The 19,553-nt window shown below is 33.7% G+C and overlaps 1 protein-coding gene across 1 annotated transcript in view; it reads right to left on the bottom strand.

Moving 5' to 3' along the window:
- Nucleotides 1-9,353: 9,353 nt before the first annotated feature.
- LOC131052172 (uncharacterized) overlaps nt 9,354-19,553 on the bottom strand; it is a 51,735-nt gene continuing 41,535 nt past the window's right edge. Inside the window, exons 2-3 of the mRNA XM_057986784.2 lie at nt 10,023-10,287; nt 9,354-9,901 (exon numbers count right to left, since the gene is read on the bottom strand). Of these exons, the coding sequence (XP_057842767.2) occupies nt 9,685-9,901; nt 10,023-10,287 (482 nt within the window). The 3' untranslated portion in view covers nt 9,354-9,684. The remainder of the gene's footprint in view (nt 9,902-10,022; nt 10,288-19,553) is intronic.

Here is a 19,553-nt window from a genome sequence, read left to right on the forward strand (position 1 = left end):
CAGGCTAGTGCCTTATGTTGTTATATTTGTTATGTTGAGGATGGCATGTGATGACACTCCACCCCTACATATGATTCCCTTGATCATTCATGTTTATGCCTTATTGGTTGTATTTTATGTCTTGTTGAGTTGTTCGCCTCTGGGAGTTTATTTTTGTTATGTTGTGATTGTTTCTTGCATGAGAGTCCTTGTGAGTGGTTAGTCTCTTTGGTTTTAGTGCCAACTTAGGTTTAGAGTATGTGTTGGGACCTTGTGTCATCTCTTAGCATGGGGGGTGGTTCCTTTGGTTCCACATGGTCAGGTTGTTGGTGATTTTTAGCCATTGGGATGTTCTCTTGGATTCTTCTTGAGTGGATGTGGATTCTTCTTCGTGATGGACCATGGATGTACCTTGTAGTAGATTTATGTATTTGTATATGATGGAATCATGTAATGTAATATTCTTGTATGTAGTAGTTGGAAACATTGTATTAGGAAGAGCTATGCTCGTGATGTAATTAATGTAGTTGTAATTGTAAGAAGGTTGTAATTGGAAATTAGGATTATGTCATAAATAGTAATGAGACATTAGAGATGTAATTGTATTATTGTAAGGATGTGATCTTATGTACCTTGGAATAAAAATGGATTATGATTGAAATAGAAATGGATTTGCATTGTGGTTTAATTGTATTATTTGTAGAGAAAAACATATGGAATGATTAGGATGTAAATTAGAATATAAAGGAACCTTAGAAAAGTATTAATTGTATTGTAAGATATGAATATGTTAGAAGATGTAAACTAGGTCTAGTGAAGATGAATGATTCATGTAGATGCATTGATAGAAGGGAAGTTATGCATATCATGTAAAGGATTGTTAAGTAAGATGATGGCATTTAAATTCTTGCATTATGCATTTGGAATTGATGTTAAAAGAAATGATCATGATAGGTATTAGATGCATTTGAAGCATGGTTGGTTGAGTAAGAAAAAGATTGAACATGCCTAAGCAGTAGGATTTGCATTATTATGGAAATGAATAAAGAGCATGATGGTAGGAAATGTTGAGTTAGTTCACACTTGGATTTGGTGCATAAAATGAATGTAGGATAAAGGGTTTGCCTTGCATTTAAAAGAAGGAATGTAATATGCTAGTAGAATGGTAGAATGGTATGCATATCATAATGGATAGATAATCTAGTAGGTTGCATATCTCATGGTTAGGAATTGAATATGATGCATTAAATTAAGATGGAATATGTTTATCATGTGAGTAGGATGTCATTATGGTAGTTAATTAAGTAATGACGTTGAATTACCCTAGGGAAAGGTTAATGATGTTATGTTATTTCTGCTTGCGTAAATTTATGGAATGTGTAATTATGTATGTTCATAATGATTAAATGGTTAATGAATGAAATTAGATGGAGATGTTATGTGTTACATTAGTTGTTAATAGATGTCAATAATAAAAAACATTATCTCCAGTAGTATGTTATATGCTTAGTTTCTCTAGGGTATTTTGGCGGGCATTATAAATATTTTACTTACTTCACGTAGGCATTACACTCCTCTTTATCTTTCCATCTCATCAATCCATGTGCATTTTAGGTCTTACCATCTCTCTAATTTTCTCATCCATTGATCTTTCTAATTAATCTCCGCCATTGATCAAATGTTATGTGAAGCACATAAATAAGGCCTTCACTCATTCATTTATCCCTCGCTAGCATTTTTTAGCACTTCCACTATCATCAAATTGTCAAACATCTATCAAGTATTATCATTATCAAGAGCTAGCACTATCATTATCAAACATTTATCAAGCATCAAGCCTTCATACTATCACAGATGATATCAAAGCTATGCTACAAAATTTGAGAGCAAATCTACATCAAGAATTCAAGAAAATCTAATGTAACAATGGATAAATCTAAGGTCTTTGTTGTGGTTTTACTATTTATCATTTATGAATTAATATTAGGCTTTACTGAGTGATTTTGTGAATCTGGGTTTTAGATCTCATGTTGTATTATTTTCATTATTTTGATTCACATTTTTATCATTCATGGCAATCTTAGCCTAAAAACAAGAATTGATATAAATTAAGCCTAGGCATCCTATTTCTATTCTCAAACATCTAAGAGAATATAGGATAGTATCTAAGAATGAGAAATTAATGTTCAAAGATAGAGTCCACCTACCTCAAGCACCTAGGGGGAGTATTTCTTGATGTGGCTTCAATGTTCTAACTTTGTCCAACATCTTCTACTTGTTGTGTTGTTGATTTAAATCCTAGGATCTTGCATGATACTTTTAGTTGTTCCTAGATACTTGGATGACCTTCAAACTGAATCAAAAAGTCTCTCAAATTGCCCTCCACATCTGCTCATTCAACCCTTATATTCTTTCTCAACCTGCTCAACCACTTTTCCAAATTTATAAAACATGTGTTTCTCTTGATATTAGAGTTGAGAAGCCTTCACTTTTCCAAAATTATAAAACATGTGTTTCTCTTGATATTAGAGTTGAGAAGTCTTCAGGGTCGGATGGAAGAGAAATGGTTCATTTAAGACCTCTTAAACTACTTCAAACCGTGTTTTAATTTCATGAAATTGCTCTCTAATGTATTGACTACCTCTAATGATTGCTTATGCATGTGAAAATGCCACTTAGAGGCTATAAACTGAATATGTCACCTTGAATAGATTAAAAGTCCTCATCTCTTGCTCTTTTCACCCTTGTGTTATATCTTCTAAGCTTGAAAATTATGCCCTCACTCTGATGTCTTGCATTTAAATATTTTAATTATTTTTCTTGTAACCTAGAAAAATTGAAAGTAAACTGCAAGACTATACTAAGCTACCACGAACTCTAAAATCCTACAAAACATCCAAGATTACCAATGAAAAAAATAAAAGAAGTAAACTAGAACAAGTAAACCTCCAATTGTTGTCTCATTGTGTCATATCACCTTTGATCTTGCTTGTTGATGTGGTTGCTCTCAGATTGCACTAATTTTAATTTTCAAAATGACAAGAGATGAATGGACATTGGTATTTGAATGCTAAATGCAAGCTATATGATTTATGCAAAACATATGCTAAGCCAAAGGCACACTTGAATTGCTAAAATGCTCTATGGTTTTCTCTAAGATAACTTGATTGCAATATAACAACTAGTTTCAAATTGTTGGAGAAATGCATCTTTTATAGACTTTGCATGAGCAAAATCCAACATGGCAAAGATCAACGATTGAGAGTAAATATTGACAAATAAATGGCTATGAATGATTGGTTAGAATATGAGAGAGAAAGGGGGAAGATGTTCCTCATACACATGCAAGATGGAGGAAAAGGTGGAAGAAGAGTCCAAGTGCCAGCATGCTCACATTGACCACAGTTGGAAACCCCAAGAATATAGGATGGTTGGAGATGATCTAGGAAGTGCTAGACAAGTGGATGTTGACTAGGGTGAGGTGGACAAAACCTCCTCGAAAGATGTAGGAGTAGTGGAGAGAATATAGGGAGTAAGAGGACAACTAAGTGTCTTCCTCCTCTTGACTAGGAATAGAAGTTGCAAATTAAATGTAGCTAATTTAAATATTAGGAAAAAGTAATTTATTTAGCCACATAGGAATGAGTTGGCAAATGAGATGATGTGGAAAAAGGTTTAATTAAATAATTAAAAATTAGTTAATCAAAGAAGACTTTAGAAAATTTATGAGGATAATTAATTAAATAATTAATCTTTAATTAATAAATTGATTGATATAAAGAAGAGGACCAATGAATTAAATAAATAAACTTTTCAATTTATTTATTTAGTTGAAGAATAATCATTAAATAAATAATAAATATTTATTTAATTAATCATATTCATTTTTAGGTGTATACGGCTCTTATGACTATTCATGCATGTTCCAGGTTAAAAACTTTGTGCTCTGTCATTGTGCATTGGCCTATGGACTATTCTTTCACATAGTCTATACCTTTAATGACCATACCATGATGTCTAGCCATATTTTCTATTAAGATAGATTCAAAACCTCTTCACTTTGTTATTCTAGATTTGCATAGTAGCCTAGGGCTTGGACTCTAAGATCCTTTGTCTTGAGCTTTCTTCTTGGTATCATCTTTCCTTGATTGATGATTATCATTTCTCATTTCTTTCTCATTCTAGAAATATGCCACCCTATTCATGTTGTATCTTTCACTAAGACTATCATTGTTCCTTTACATTTGACTATCATTAGATCACCATGCACTATCACTTAGTATCTATTATATTGCCTTTTATGTCAATTTTCACTTGTATTAATTATAAAGTAGTTTCAAATATGTTCCTTGTTTTATATTTATTTTATAGAAGCTTTCATTTTTACAATATAGTGAAGAAGTAATTAGACATAAACAATTGCTTGAGGATTGTAATGCTTTATTATCGATTCTTGGTTAAAGTAGATTCCATTAATATTACTATCTTAGATTATCAAGATTTACATTATTTTTTGAGATTAAATTATATAAGAAGTTTCTTATATTTTATTTATTTAAAAATCTTTGAAAATTCAAAAATCAAAGAAAAAGACTCCATGTTCATTAACAACTATATCAAAACAAAGAAGAAAATGAAAACCATTAGTTAAAGTACATTTATATTATATAAATTCTTTACAAATTACAAATAGTTAATCATATCATATTTATTCTAAAAAAGTATGGAAAGATAGAATAGATTTATTTTTTCATGCATTCAGATTAAAATGTTTAGATAATTCATCCAAACTTTAAAAAAAAAAAAAAAAAAGGTAAAACCCTTGATAAAATCACAAGGGATCTAACAAACATCAAATAAATAATTTTTTAACATTAAAGCAAATTAAGTAAACTCAATTATTTAACATCACACAAAACCAAGAAAAGATAAATAAGCACACTAAAGATACTCTTGAGTTTTTAATTCCTCGCTCAACTTTTTATGCCTAAAGTATCAAGGAATCAATGAAAAGGAAACTAGACTGAGGTAGTTTTAGGTGAAATTTGAGCAAACTTTACTATCCAAGAATACCCAACAGAAGAATAGGCTCAAGAACAAACAAAATTCTTTAGACAAATTCAATAGGCTAATGAAAGGAGGTGCATGAGAGAAAAAAATTACATGAAAGAAAAATTTTACATGAGCGAACATGCACATTTGAAATAAATAATTGAACTTGGAGTGAAAAATTAATATCTTTCATGTCTTTGTAGCTAATGAGCTCAATAAAAATAGGGCTAGTAACTCACCAAACCATATCAAATTTGCAATTTATGTGTCTCTTCAAAGGTTCACAAAAGAAATTACTAATATTCTAACCATTCACACTTTAATTCCTCAAGTAAACACCATAGTTTGCCACTAGGTACTCGTTCCTCATGAAGTCAGTGAACTAATTAACATGAAACCCATGCAACACAATGATACTGCAATTACTTTCCAAACTCTCCTCCCATGAGAAGAGGACATTCCATTCAATTCTCTACTATTTGACTGGATTTTTCTACAAGAGAAAAAGTAATTCAATTTGCACTACCAATTAGGGTGCATTGCATGTGTTGTTTAGATTCCATCTTATTCACTTTTGTGGTGAGTTGACTTGGAACATTGTAGAAATACTTAATAATTTTAGGATTCAAATCACCTCAAAGTTGGTGCAAAATGTACCCATGTCATTTTCATTTAGTTTTGTGCCTATTTTGAGATAATGTCAATACATATTTGTAGTGACAAATGACATAATCTTCTATGAAGTTGGGCTCATTCCCTCATCCCTTTTATGTTTTAACATGCAAACACATATCCCTATACATCTAGTCCTGCCCTATCCATCTGCATAAACTCTTATGTATTTTCCCTACCCACCTACTTATAACACATCTATGCACTTACCTCTATTTAGTCATTACCACTTCGATTTGACTATTAACCCATTCTTAGATTATTTCAAAATTGTGAACACTTTGAATTTGTCCCTTTCTAATTTAAACTTCAAAATTTAAATTTGACCAACTAACCTCTTGCATCCCTTTTATGTTTTAACATGCAAATACATATCCCTATACATCTAGTCCTACCCTATCCATCTGCATAAACTCTTATGTATTTTCCCTACCCACCTACTTATAACACATCTATGCACTTACCTCTATTTAGTCACTACCACTTTGATTTGACTATTAACCCATTCTTAGATTATTTCAAAATTGTGAACACTTTGAATTTGTCCCTTTCTAATTTAAAATTCAAAATTTAAATTTGACCAACTAACCTCTTGCATCCCTTTTATGTTTTAACATGCAAATACATATCCCTATACATCTAGTCCTACCCTATCCATCTGCATAAACTCTTATGTATTTTGCCTACCCACCTACTTATAACACATCTATGCACTTACCTCTATTTAGTCACTACCACTTCGATTTGACTATTAACCCATTCTTAGATTATTTCAAAATTGTGAACACTTTGAATTTGTCCCTTTCTAATTTAAAATTCAAAATTTAAATTTGACCAACTAACCTCTTGCATCTTTCCAATTTGAGCTAAGTAAACAAATTTTTTGATACAATTTGAGGCCATGAACTAGTATTTAAACACATTCAATGCATTCATTCTAATAATCAAGTATCGTCCAAGAATATCCTAAGCCACTAATGCATTCATCAATATAGAGCATTAGAGTAATCACTAACAACACATTTTGATTTGGTGTAATAAAAATAATAAAGGATTTGCAAACTTAGGCACTAGTTTGTTGTTTTAATTATTGCTCAATTTATAGGGATTGATCTAGACAAAAAGCTCCTTATGACACAATGACAATCCTTTAAGCTATTTTTAAATATAACCAAGACCCCAAACATTTAGAAAGAGCAAAGAAAAAAGTTACATGTCAAGTGAAGTTGTAGAATATAATACTACTAATTGATAAGATGAATCCAAAACATAAGGCAAATTTCTAACCACAAATTTTTCCAAAGCTTGCATACTTCTCCTATAATGGAGTAGAGATCTAGCATAGACTTTCAAGCATCCCACTAAGAGAGGGTCACTATTTCCTAGATTAAGCATTTCATAGATTCTGAAATTTCATCTATTTGACTTTATCCTTTAGTATGTTGCTAGGTGAGGTACGTAATTGGTAAAGCAATTATTACGCTAGATACCTCTACCCCCAAAGACCCTATAGTCTATTGGTGGATATGGTTGAGCAAGTCAATCTCAAAACATCACGAGCTAAGTACCACCCTCCTCTACATTGGAAATGACTATTGAGCCCTTATGATGCACCAAAACATAAGCTATGGTGTATGAAAGTAATTTATGCATTGGTGCATCCTAAGAGTTGGAATACCATTTCCTCCATTTTGTAACTTCATTATTTTGATGTAATTACCACTTTATTTCTCAAACAACCTCTTAAGTCCCATAAATGTGTTACATACTTTTCATTTTAAAGCCAAGTAATATTCACAAAAAAAAAATTTAGTCATAATCATCAATCGAAAATTAAAAATTCTTTAATTTGTTCTAAGTAAATATTTCCATGAAATGGCATGAATATATATGAATTATAGCAAAGATTATTTAACTCTTCATAATTTATCAATTGAAAAATTAACTCTTATGTTGCTTGCCAACATTTCACTTTTTCTCTACATTTTCTATTAAAGGCAACCTTTTAACCATTTTTATTTTGTTGAGTAAAACTAAACCACTACAACTAGGACACTTATATATTTGGCATTATATTGGAATTTCATTAATTTCTCTAATTCTTAATGTTTTGTTTTCCTCAAGTAAAATAGAGATGAAACATCCTACCACTTGTTATTTTAGCTCTTGTAACAATTACGTTCAATTTTATTTTATTTGTTATTATGTACGAAAAGATGATAATTTTATTCTAACATTTTTTTCGAAGTGTTAGAAGTAATAATATTTCATTAATAGGTTTTATCTCATCAATTTTCAATTGTCATTATAATAATACCTATAACTTTGGTTCCATTAGACTAATTATTTTCAAATATCATTATGCTTCTCATCTAAATTGAAGAACAAATTTTGTTTCTTCTTTTAAAAAAAAATCATTCTAACTTGTTCACTCTTAACACAACGTATTGCAATGAAAACAATGAATATCTTTTTATAATTTTTAAGTTCCTCATTATTCCTGGTTTTTCTCTTCCTCTTTTTTAAGTTGTTACTTTTGCTTCTAAAATTATCACCTCTTTTTTTAGCGCTATTAAATTTCTTTTTAATTGTTGGACTCATCTCTAAGCTTTTTTTTTTTAAGCTCATAGACTTCTTTTGAGGAATATGCCCGTTCTAATTTTTTCCATTACTCTTCATCATTTCTTCAATAATTAACAAATTCCATTCAATTCATCTAAGATATGTTTCTTAGCCACATTTTCACTTTAAAGCTTCATCCAATTAACTAGACTTTCCACTTTTTGTCAATAAATCATTAATAGGTTCATTATTAGTTATTTGCACATTTTAAAAAAATGACATTTATAATTTGATAGTGTGTACGTCTTGATATACATCAATGATCCTTAAAAATATTGCTTGATTAATTGCGCCTTAATAAAAATAGAGCCACTTATCCTTTTTAAAGATTACATTATACTTCTCTTTTTTTATCAATTAATTGCATTCAATGCAGCTGCATCTGTTGGTTATACAATGCCAAATCTGATGCTTTACAATTTACATATATGGCCACAAGCTTTGAAAAAAATGATCTCAAATAAGCAATGTATATCTCCTTGATATTTGCAAACAAATTTAAATCTAGTGAAAGCGATTTTAATATATTCAAATGGATTCTTCCTCTTAAAACATAGGAACAAAACCTTACATGGCTTTCACATGGGCTCCAAAATAAAATTTGAATCTTAAGATTTTTAAAAAGAATTTGGGTTTTGAGTTTCTTTCTTCCCCTTAAAACATAGGAACAAAACCTTACATGGCTTTCACATGGGCTCCAAAATAAAATTTGAATCTTAAGATTTTTAAAAAGACTTTGGGTTTTGAGTTTCTTTCAAAGATTTTGTCACCAACCTTGTGCTTTGGCCTCCGGTCAGTTGCTTGCTTGTGGGGTTTGCAACTGCTCGTAAAACAGCAGCTAAGTCCTATCAAAGCATGGAATGCCCATCGCTGCGACAGTAGCTGCATGCCAATGTAATGCACATGTTTCTCACTCTGCAACTGGAGAAAGATCTTCAGAAGAGGATTAAGCTAGCTATGATACCAAATGAAGGAAAAGAGCAGCATCATAAAGAATAATTATCTACAAATCATAATCAACACAAATATGCAAAGCCCCAACTTCTTTGTATTATAAACAATTAAAATACCATGCAAACTACTGACTAGCTATGTTTTACAATGCATGCAATTCAAACTTAAAATACATCCAAACTATACAATGGACGTTTTTCTTTCAAACCTAATGTATGAGCAAGTTTAAAGAACAAATTTTCAATCCTTTACAAGGGAATGTGGCTGTATTTTAAACTTTTTGGTATCATCAGACTTCACTCCCTATGTAGTTCAGGCATTAATGAGAAGCAACCAAAATAGTTTCCGAGAAACGATCAAGAGAACATTCAACTTTATGCCATAGGCTGTATCTCCACAGGTTATTCAAGCCCATCTCATTGAAGCTCTTGGATATTCAGATCCCGCATGTGGCATATCATATAGATGGTAAGGATCTGTTTCAATCCCATAGTCCATCAATGGCCTATTCTCAAGCATAGCGTCATGCTCAACTACAAATTCTGGAATTTTAATTTCTTTCTTCTTGATATCATCCCATAGAAATTCTAGACGATTGACATACTTCAATTTCCAGTACAAACTGCAATAGAAAGATGGTAAAGCAAAATATTAGAATTTAGAAGAATACAATCAACTGCCCCTTGTATTCAGTCAGTCGCAAATAACATCAAAGATGACTGGAAATGCCAAATATTACTCACCCTCCACTCAAGAAATAGCGGCCAAGAGTTGCCAGAAGCATTCGTGACCGAATTCCAGGGTGAAGGAAATAAACCACTTGAAGCCTTTCTTTGTAATCACTAGGAAGCTCTTCATAGATCCATCTCAACATGGACACGCCAGGAGAGTTTTCTTCTCTCCGGACAGAAGTGTGTATGTATAAAATGCAGAAAGGTCCTTCAGATACTGAGTTAAAGATCTTCTGGTATACATATCTTTTCAGCCTTTCTCCACTAATAACAGGAGCTGTGTGAAAAGAAACAGAGAAAACGATTCAGGGAAACACAAACCAAACGATTTTCCCTTTAAATAAGAACGGAGAACATATATGCTCCGATACTTTAAGATGGCTGATGCACAAAAGCATTTGCACAGTCAAATACATGGTCACCGTTAAATGTGCAGTGGTGAGTTAGCTGCAAAATCACATCAAAGAAACGGACTGCATTTGAAATCTAGAATAAATCCCGTACAGCAACAATGGAAATTAAACACGTGAGATTAACTGCCAAGAGAACCATTTAATTATTTACATTCAAATTAGATCCGTACCAAGTGGATAAAACATTATTTTTCAAGTGCTCTACCTTCATATCAGTATGTGTGACTCGCAATAAATTTAGCATTAAGATTACCCAATAAACAAATACTAATTCCTTCCTCTGAAAGTTGCATCTTAGTGAATCCTCACACAAAAAAAATCCACGTGTCTGCTGACTGCAGAAGCTTCATTATAAAAGCAGTAGTCAATGTTTCAGGATCGTATTCTCATTGGCTAAAGTAGTCGTCTACAATCTACAAAACTGAGATATAAAAGGCAACCATCGGTGGGCTAAGATACCCAGGTAACTGAGGCAAATTTGGTATGACTGGCCTTCTAGAGTTTGGAATTTTACATAAAAAATGGGTAATTTCCCAATTTCCCCAGGCAAAATGGAAGTTTTAAAGCATACTTTCTAATGGTTTTAAAACCCAAGGAATGTTACTTTTGTTTAAGAATCTTTGATTCTATATATTTTCTTGCACAAAATGAAGAATATAGCCCTCAAGAATTACATTACTACTACCATAGGCAAATCGCAACTGAAATGCTACACTGAAACTATAACCTTAAGATAAAGACAAGCTGACGTGTGAAGGTAAAAGCAAAATTCGAAGTCCATATTGACAAATCGAAAAGGTCTCGGAGCAGTTATCTGATTGGGTAGAAGCAATCAAAATAAGCTCTGAACAACAATAATGGACCTCTCTCAGGTGAAACGCCTGGTTGCAAATGTTCTAGAATTTTAGCTGTACACATTTAGGACTCGAATGATGTGTGTAAGCTTATTTTAATATTTACTAATTACAAAATATTAAGTACTATAGTTCAATATAGATTTTTAATATTAAAGTCGCATGATTTGTCCTTGGAAAAACTTGGAAGAGCTGATAAGTAAGAGGACAACTGGAACTCCACAAAAACTCGGAAAATAAATATTTCAAATTCTTGCCAAATAAGGATATCTCTCATTCCTCAGTACTCCACTCCATAGACATAAAAAATGAACATAAAACAATGATTACATAGGCAAACATCACTATAAAAATGCATGCTCCCAGTGTAAAAGTGTTTGGTTATTTAATACAAGTTACTATGTCTAGTTTGAATTAGCCAGTGATCTGAAATAAAAGAGTCTTTCCATCGCAGTTACACAAATGACAAATCGCAAATTCCAATCAATCTTCTTGTAGGCGGTGCTTTTGTAGTGTGTCAAATTGTGTGATGCTTTTTTTTCTTCTTAGGATCAACTGCGCAGTTTTTTGAGTCAATCTTCATTGACCCACATTTCATGAATAGTGCCTCACAAGAACCTATCTTTCATAACCATGAATGGTCCAGTTAGCACTCATTGCATATAGGTGATGCTCACAGCGGTGAAGCATCATAAATTCCCGGTGGTCACCCATTCTATTGCTACTCTGACTCGAGCACACTTAATCATAGAATTTCCCCGAGATGTCACCCGTCTCAGCATTACTCCGACTCAAGTATGCATAACCATGGACTTTCCCCAAAGATCTAGCTACCAAATTAAGAATAAATTTAAAAAAATTCACATAGTTCCAATCAATGTTTATTTGCCCTAAGCCTTAACAGCATAGATGAATTGACAGAGCTAGAAATCTATAACAGATACCTGAAACCCACAAATTGAATGTACACTCGACATCAGGATGACATAAGCAAGGCAGCACAGATAACGGTATTTAAATAGACTCGGTGTGGGTGATTTCATTGCCTATTTCAAAAATATCAAAGATTTCACTGCCTCGACATGGAAATCCTCATGAGATGAGAGTTGCAAAACAGTCCAGGAGCCAAAATGTCATCTAGGATGCCACGAGTTTCTAGTGACAACAGATTTGAGGATCTTAATAGGCATGTATACAAACATAAAAGCCTTTATCCAAATATACATCCATTTTCAATTCAAATGGGTTCTTTTGCTAAGTTCTTGCACAGTAGAGAGGGTATTGAGCAAAGGTGAGCAGAGCAGAGCAGAGGAAGGTGCTGCGGCACTCCTTAGTGAGAAACTTGTAGTTGTCTAAAGTGAGCAAAATATCTAGTGCACCTGGATGGCATTAAAAACCTTGGGAATAAAGCTTCCGTCCTATTTCCTGTAATTTTTTCTTCTCACATTGGGTTTCTCCAAATATAATTGATGTCCCTTAATGTATATGACTGCTATTTAGTTCTTCGCATATCATTTCCAGAAGAGAAATGAGTTGTCAATTGAGTACTTCATTACATGAATTTCAGTTATGTAATTGTTGTTTCAGTACCATATACATTATTTGTGCAGTGAGTTGTATCAGCTATAAATTCTGCAATTACGGATCAGCCTATGAAGCATATGCCACAGTCCAGCAATTTCAGCTTCAAAAAGACCATGACAACCTGAAGACCAACAGTAAATTTGACACATGAAAATAATCAGAGGGAATGAGTTCTCCTAAAGTGTACTACATAGTCAAACATGTAAATAATAGAAGGATCTGGAAGAGTTACTATGTTTCACATCATTGACTAGCCATAAAGAAGTGGTTAAAATACGAGCTATTCAGCCATTAATAAAACTGTAGACTATTCCACAGTAACCATATCAAAAAATGGCAAACAGGAGAGAAGTGTGAAAATCAACTCATGCCAAGAATAACATACTTCTAAAAAAACATACAAATAATCATGTACTCAAAATACATATGATTACATAAATTTCTTCTACAAAAAGCAGTCTGCTCCCATAAATAGATTGCTCAAAGCAAGTAAATGCAGAAATTTACTATTAACTTTGAAGATTGGTAATTATTAATGCATAAACAAACAGCTCAAATATGTTCTATTAATTAATTTGAACTTCCACAATCATTTTTTAATAGGTTTTTGATCTTTGTAAGATTTTGACCTGTATATATTCAAGTGGTCTCTAAAATGATGATTGATCGAGAAGTGGGGTTTGGAGGGATTGGGTTCGATTCCCATCTAATCTTGAATAGATATATATCGAATGCGACTCCTCCTTCGGAACCCCGTAGAGGATAGATATATATTGGCCTTTCTAAGCAGCAGCCCGAGCGATATAAGGGCCAGTTATCGGTTATCGCTTAGAACAACCCTGGCTATACTCAGACTGGGAAGGACGGATTTCCATTAGTAGTTATGCTCATTACTTTAGTGAACTTTCTCTTGTATATATTGAATATAATCCTATGTTCCACAGAGTCTTGGAATAATGGAGGCGAGTGGGCAAACCAAGGGCCTAGATTTGGGGAGAGCAAGGGAGAGGTGATGCAAATATATATGGTACTTGAAACTTAGTTATAAAAAAGTGTAAAAGAAATAACAAATGGAACTAACTTTGAAATACTAAACACGTTGCATTGGACGATGAAAATGCCAAATATTAGTATTTTTATATAATATTCAAAATCATGATTGCATTTGGAATTCAAATACAATTGGGCAATGGCCCAATGCCTCTAATCATCCTCAAGTCCATACCAAACTCCTCATCACTCTAAAGATTGGTCTTCTCAAGGTCAAGCCCCTCCACACTAATACCAACCGACCCTATCTATGTCACATCATCATCAACCTAGGCTGGCTCCTTTGGCTCTACATCCCATTGACGTAAGTATGTTGTGGCTATATACAGCTACAAGCTTCTCCACCCTCCCCAAGGTCATGTCCCTTTTAACAAATTGGACAAAGCTATAAAGTAGACCAATTCCTCCTAGCACTAGAAGTAATAAAACTTTGGGACAGCTAAAAAATGGCTACTGTTGGTTGTCAAAGAAGTGGGTCCATCATTCCATGCATAGTCCACCACAAAATTTGATCTTCCTATGCCATAGTCCCCCTATCCAACTTGGCCTCTTCTAGATATTCCCTAAGAGGTAAATTTTGACCACTCAAAATGAACGATGTCAACATCAATAGTATCATACATCTTCTTGAAGACTTTTCATGAACCCCAGCTTCACCTTAGCACCTTGTATAGAGGTAGCTCTCCCAAGCCTTTGCATACACCACTCTAGGTTCAATGCCAAGGTAGACAAGTAAAAGGAGATGTTAGGTTTCTAACATCTCTGCTGAATGATTGGTTGAATTTGCCAATTGTAGGACTACAATGTGGGGTCTTTCTCTTGTGCAATGCCCTTCATTTGGCCAAGCATATTGTCAATGCACTCATACATCTCTCCAAGGTTAAGTGCATTAGCATCTCCATATCTAATGATTTGGAAGACTACAATAATGATGGTAATAATGTATTTTGCATCTACCCAAAAAGTGTCACTCAGCATCACCTCAATCACCCTCTTCCTCTACTCCAACTTAGAATCAAGCCACTGATTCCACTTTTTTGTCATGATCATTAGTTGCAATGCCTCTTGCAGCTCAAGCATCCTCTTCAAGAGAATGAAGTACAATGCATATCTAGTATCTACACATTTCAAAAATTCATACTTAGAGAAGATCTTAAAGAGTACATGCGAAGTGTGGTAGTTATAGATAAACATCTACACATCTCTAGTATCATTAACTACCTCTTTGATCCAACCAATTTTGCCTATGTCCTTGAGTGCATTATTTATGGTATGTATTGAACAAGGAGTCCACCAAATATACTTGTAGGACACCTCGATCAACTTCCCTGCAACTTTGCACACGTCACATATGTCACCACTTACACCACACTTTGGTCCAACCTCCTCACTCACATCTCTAAGGATTTGTAATTCACAATCAAAATCCTTGCAATGCCTTAAAAAATTGATAGCCCTAAGGAAGTAAGGGACCTCTATGCATGTGACCATGGACAATGCATGACGCTTGTTTGCCCATCCATGACTATATTGCATCCAATAATGACCTAGGTAGCCTTCATTTTATCAATTAGAATATTAATCCTAGAAGAGTTATTATCCAAGATTGTTGTCCTCAACTTTGTCTTCCTTGGTGACACATATGATGGTCCTACTCTTATTATCTTTGCCACAACCTCCTTACAATAAGGAGAGTGAGCCACATAGGAATGGAATGCCATCAACAAAGAAGAATTTGCCAATGTCATTATTGGTCTCATCCTTATTTTGTATATCGAGTAACTTTGTCACCATGTTTGTAGCAGCACCATTACTAATCATTCTATGTTTTCCCTAAAGCTATGTTGTCCCTAAACTAAATGGAAAAGTGGGAAATTATGGCTCTTGGAAAGTTCTCGTACTGGTAGAAGTAGGACCCCTTGATGGCAAAGTAGATTAAGTATTTTGCCTTCATCACAACCTATTTACTTTAGCCCTTTGTTTTAGTGACAATTCACCTCATACCTCCACACCTTTACCTCAAACATGAAGGAGATGTGCATTAACTATTGCAATGTTGCCTTAAATGATATTTCCACAAACTAGTCCCCCTGTTGCCCTAGGTTTTGCTCATTGTTTAGTTGCAAACTTTGTTAAAGGGGACTACTTATCGATGGGTCCTTAGTAAATTCTTCTAACAACTTGGACATTCGGCAATCTTGGAAACTTTTAAGAGACTTTAAAAAGTTTCCCTGTCATGCCCCCAACACAAAGAACACTGCCTTAACCACAGCAGTAATAAATACTAATGCCTGGGCAATGAAAAAAAATTAAAAAATAATATTAGCAAAGGGCCAACTAGATTAAAAGTAAATAATTTTGAAGGAGGTCGACTAGAATTAAATGACAAGAGGACCAACTAAGTTTAGGGTCAGCAAATAGATTATAATAAAATTAAATAAAGGCAGCACCCAGTTTTGAAAAGATGCGAGTCTTGCAAGGGCAATGGGATTAATGAAAAGATGTGACTTTTCCCCTCAATAGAAGATATAAAAGGGAGACGAAATCATTTGGGGAAGATATTGATGGAGAATAAATTAAAAATATAAAATCAGAGCAGCAATTAATATATTTCAGAAATTAAGTTATTGCAGCCATTTGAGAATTAATCTATTTGTTCACTAGCATACCTATCTTTAGAGGAATATAGGTAAAGTATGCTAAAAGATATCGTAATTGTTCATTATTCTACTAAAAGATATATTATATTATAATATTGTAATTACTAATAAATTATTATATTATGATATTGTAACTAATATTAAATTCTTACCCCATGTCCCCATGCAGCTGCTTATGAGCATTTTCTGCTTAAATTTAAGCAGCTGGAGTGTTCCCATGTAAAATTCTAATTAAGGGAAAAGTATAAATTGGAATCTTTCCCTATTTTAGTGGAGCAGCAGCTGCTTAAAATTTGAAAATAAGCTTTGAAAAAAAATGGGGGCTAGAAATAAGTAGTGGCTGCTTATTGAAAAAAAAGACACATGGCTTCACCATAGTTTTTTGCTCTCCTATTTACTTGCCTAGAATTTTGCTTATGAATTTTATTTGTAAAAAATATTATCAATAATTTCATTTACAAAATGATTTAAGAAGATTGCATAAAAATAAGCAGCCATTTGACTATCAATGGGGCCACCTCCTCCACAAATTGCTCCTTAAAAAGTTGAGCAGTTGCTGCTAGCCAAAATAAGCTAAGCCACAGCATGGGGACATGCCCTTATTGTCTTCGGACATGTAGTGTCGCGGTTAAAACACTTCGTTGGTGAAGCGGCCACCAAGGTTCAAACCCCTACTGGGCCATTGTGCTCGCAGGCCTTGTGTCTTTGTTGGGTCGTCGTGCTCACGGGTTTGAACAAGTGAAGTGTGGGGATGAGTTCCCCCGATTGTGGCCTCACCGGTTCATAGCTCTGGGTCAAAAGTGTTTCACGTGGAGCCGGAGGGCGTGTCATGCCAGTGTCGCCGGTCACGTTAAAAAGTTTATCAGGCATTATTTTAAAAAAAAAAATATATATATATATATATTAAATTCTTGATGAGATATGATTATGATAATATTTTTATATTACTAAATTATTATTATTATATTTTTATTTTATATTCCTTCCTTATTCTTGAGAAAAAAGTGGACTTTATGTAGGGACACTTTCAATCCCTCATAATTAATAATATTAGATTGAGATAATTACAAAGTTAACTAATTGCATGATGGACAAATTGATTGATCAATTAAGCTTAAAGTCAATAGCAATTGAGAGGTGGAAGTGAAGATATAATTAGTGCTAAAAATTAAATAATCAGTAAATTGAATGCATGGGAGGAGAAAATAAATTACATTGAATTTAAAAATAATATCAAAATATTTTTTTGCTTTTCATGCATTTAAGTGTCACAAACATGCCAAATTAGATGCTTCTAGTTTTTATTGGCAAACGTTTTTGCATCCATATCTAAGTATAATACGCCTTCGGCGTAATTAAGAGGTATTTTCAATTTTGTTAGCAATGTTATAACTAATTCCTTTAGCAATCTATTTTGAATTTATTAGAAATGTCTTGCAAAAAGGAAGGATGGCCAGCCTTCCAAGTTCACAAGAGTTGAAGTACCAATCAATCTTTATCAAGTACACCACCCCAAGATGGATGGATTGGACGTCTTGCCATGCTTGTGGGCTAGGAGGTGAATGAGTGCTCCAAGGCTTGTTGAGGAAGGCAATCTTCATAAATCTTATCAAGCATGCCACCCTAAGATGGATGAATTGAAGAACTTGTCATGCTCGTGGGCTAGGAAGCAAATGAGTGCTCTTGGGCTTGATCGAGGACAATCAACCTCCAAGTTGGAATAAGAGATGGAGAGGACCTAAAAACCTACCATGCTCGTGAGCCAAGGGGTGTTGAGGATCAAAAATCTAATCATGCCCCTAGGCTTGAGGATCCTCTCAAGTACGTTGTAATGTCCCCTTCTCAGCAATAATCAGCTCAGTTGACCGTTAGCCTATTCCAAAGATTCGTAGGCTAGTCGGAAGCAGAAATTAGGGTTTCCTACCTTTGGGAGGATGTTTCAGCATTTTTGGTGGCTTGCATGTTGGAGTTTGTCAATTTTGGTTCTGAATTCTTTTTGGGTTTTCAAAAAGCTTCGGAATGATGGTACATGCATAGCAAGCAATGGAGTTTGGCAGACTTACTATTTTTAGTAAGTGGAGGCGAGTGCAGCGTATTTCTTTGGGTTTTTCTAAGAGCTTCATGATGGTATAACATGCAAATCAATCTAAAGACTTTTTCCGAACTTACTATTTTTAGTAAGTTGTGGCAACTGCTCAGAATGTGGTTAAAATCACTTTAGAAACACTTACTATTTTTAGCATTATGCTAATTATAGTAAGTACTATTCTTGGCAGTACTATTTTTGGCAAGTTCCTGTGTCCCAACCCAGATGGCTATTTTTAGCAATGCAGTTCAATACTTTGGCCTCAGCTCAACATTGGCAGTTGTCAGTAATTGAAGAAGGTATATTTTAATGGTTAAGCCTTATATTTATTTTATTTAGACTTGGACGACTTGGAGAGGAGAAATAATACTTTTATCCCAAGTCTATTTAGCGAAATATTTTACCTTCATAATGGGGTGCCAAAATGCAATTTAATTTTATAACTTATGGTTGGACGCCTTTGGAAGAAATTCTCATTAAAATGGTTTATACTTAGTGTTATTTTAGCATTGGCTAAAGTTGGCGTCCACTTGAGGGAATAATCTATTTGTTGCCAAATAAATTATTCCTTGGGCGATTTGATGAGGGAATGAAATGAAACACAAATTAAAGGAAATTTGAATGTTGTTGTTTAATCTCGTATTGGAGGGAAAGGAAGTTCGATTTGGAGAGGAAGTTATAAATAAGTGCCTTGGCCTTCATTTGAGACTATCCATGAATATTGCAACGAAGTGCTGCCGGAATTTCGATTGAATGCTTCGAGAAACGCTTACCTCTTAGTTGAAAGCTTAGCTTCTCGCTTGAAAGATAGCGACTAGTTGAGATTGTGAGACTATTCTTCACTCTGGAGAATAGGTGGAGTTCATTGAGGAGTTTATGTTTGATTTTTTCTGATT

Source organism: Cryptomeria japonica, chromosome 2 (assembly GCF_030272615.1).
Source record: "Cryptomeria japonica chromosome 2, Sugi_1.0, whole genome shotgun sequence".
Classification (NCBI taxonomy): Eukaryota; Viridiplantae; Streptophyta; class Pinopsida; order Cupressales; family Cupressaceae; genus Cryptomeria; species Cryptomeria japonica.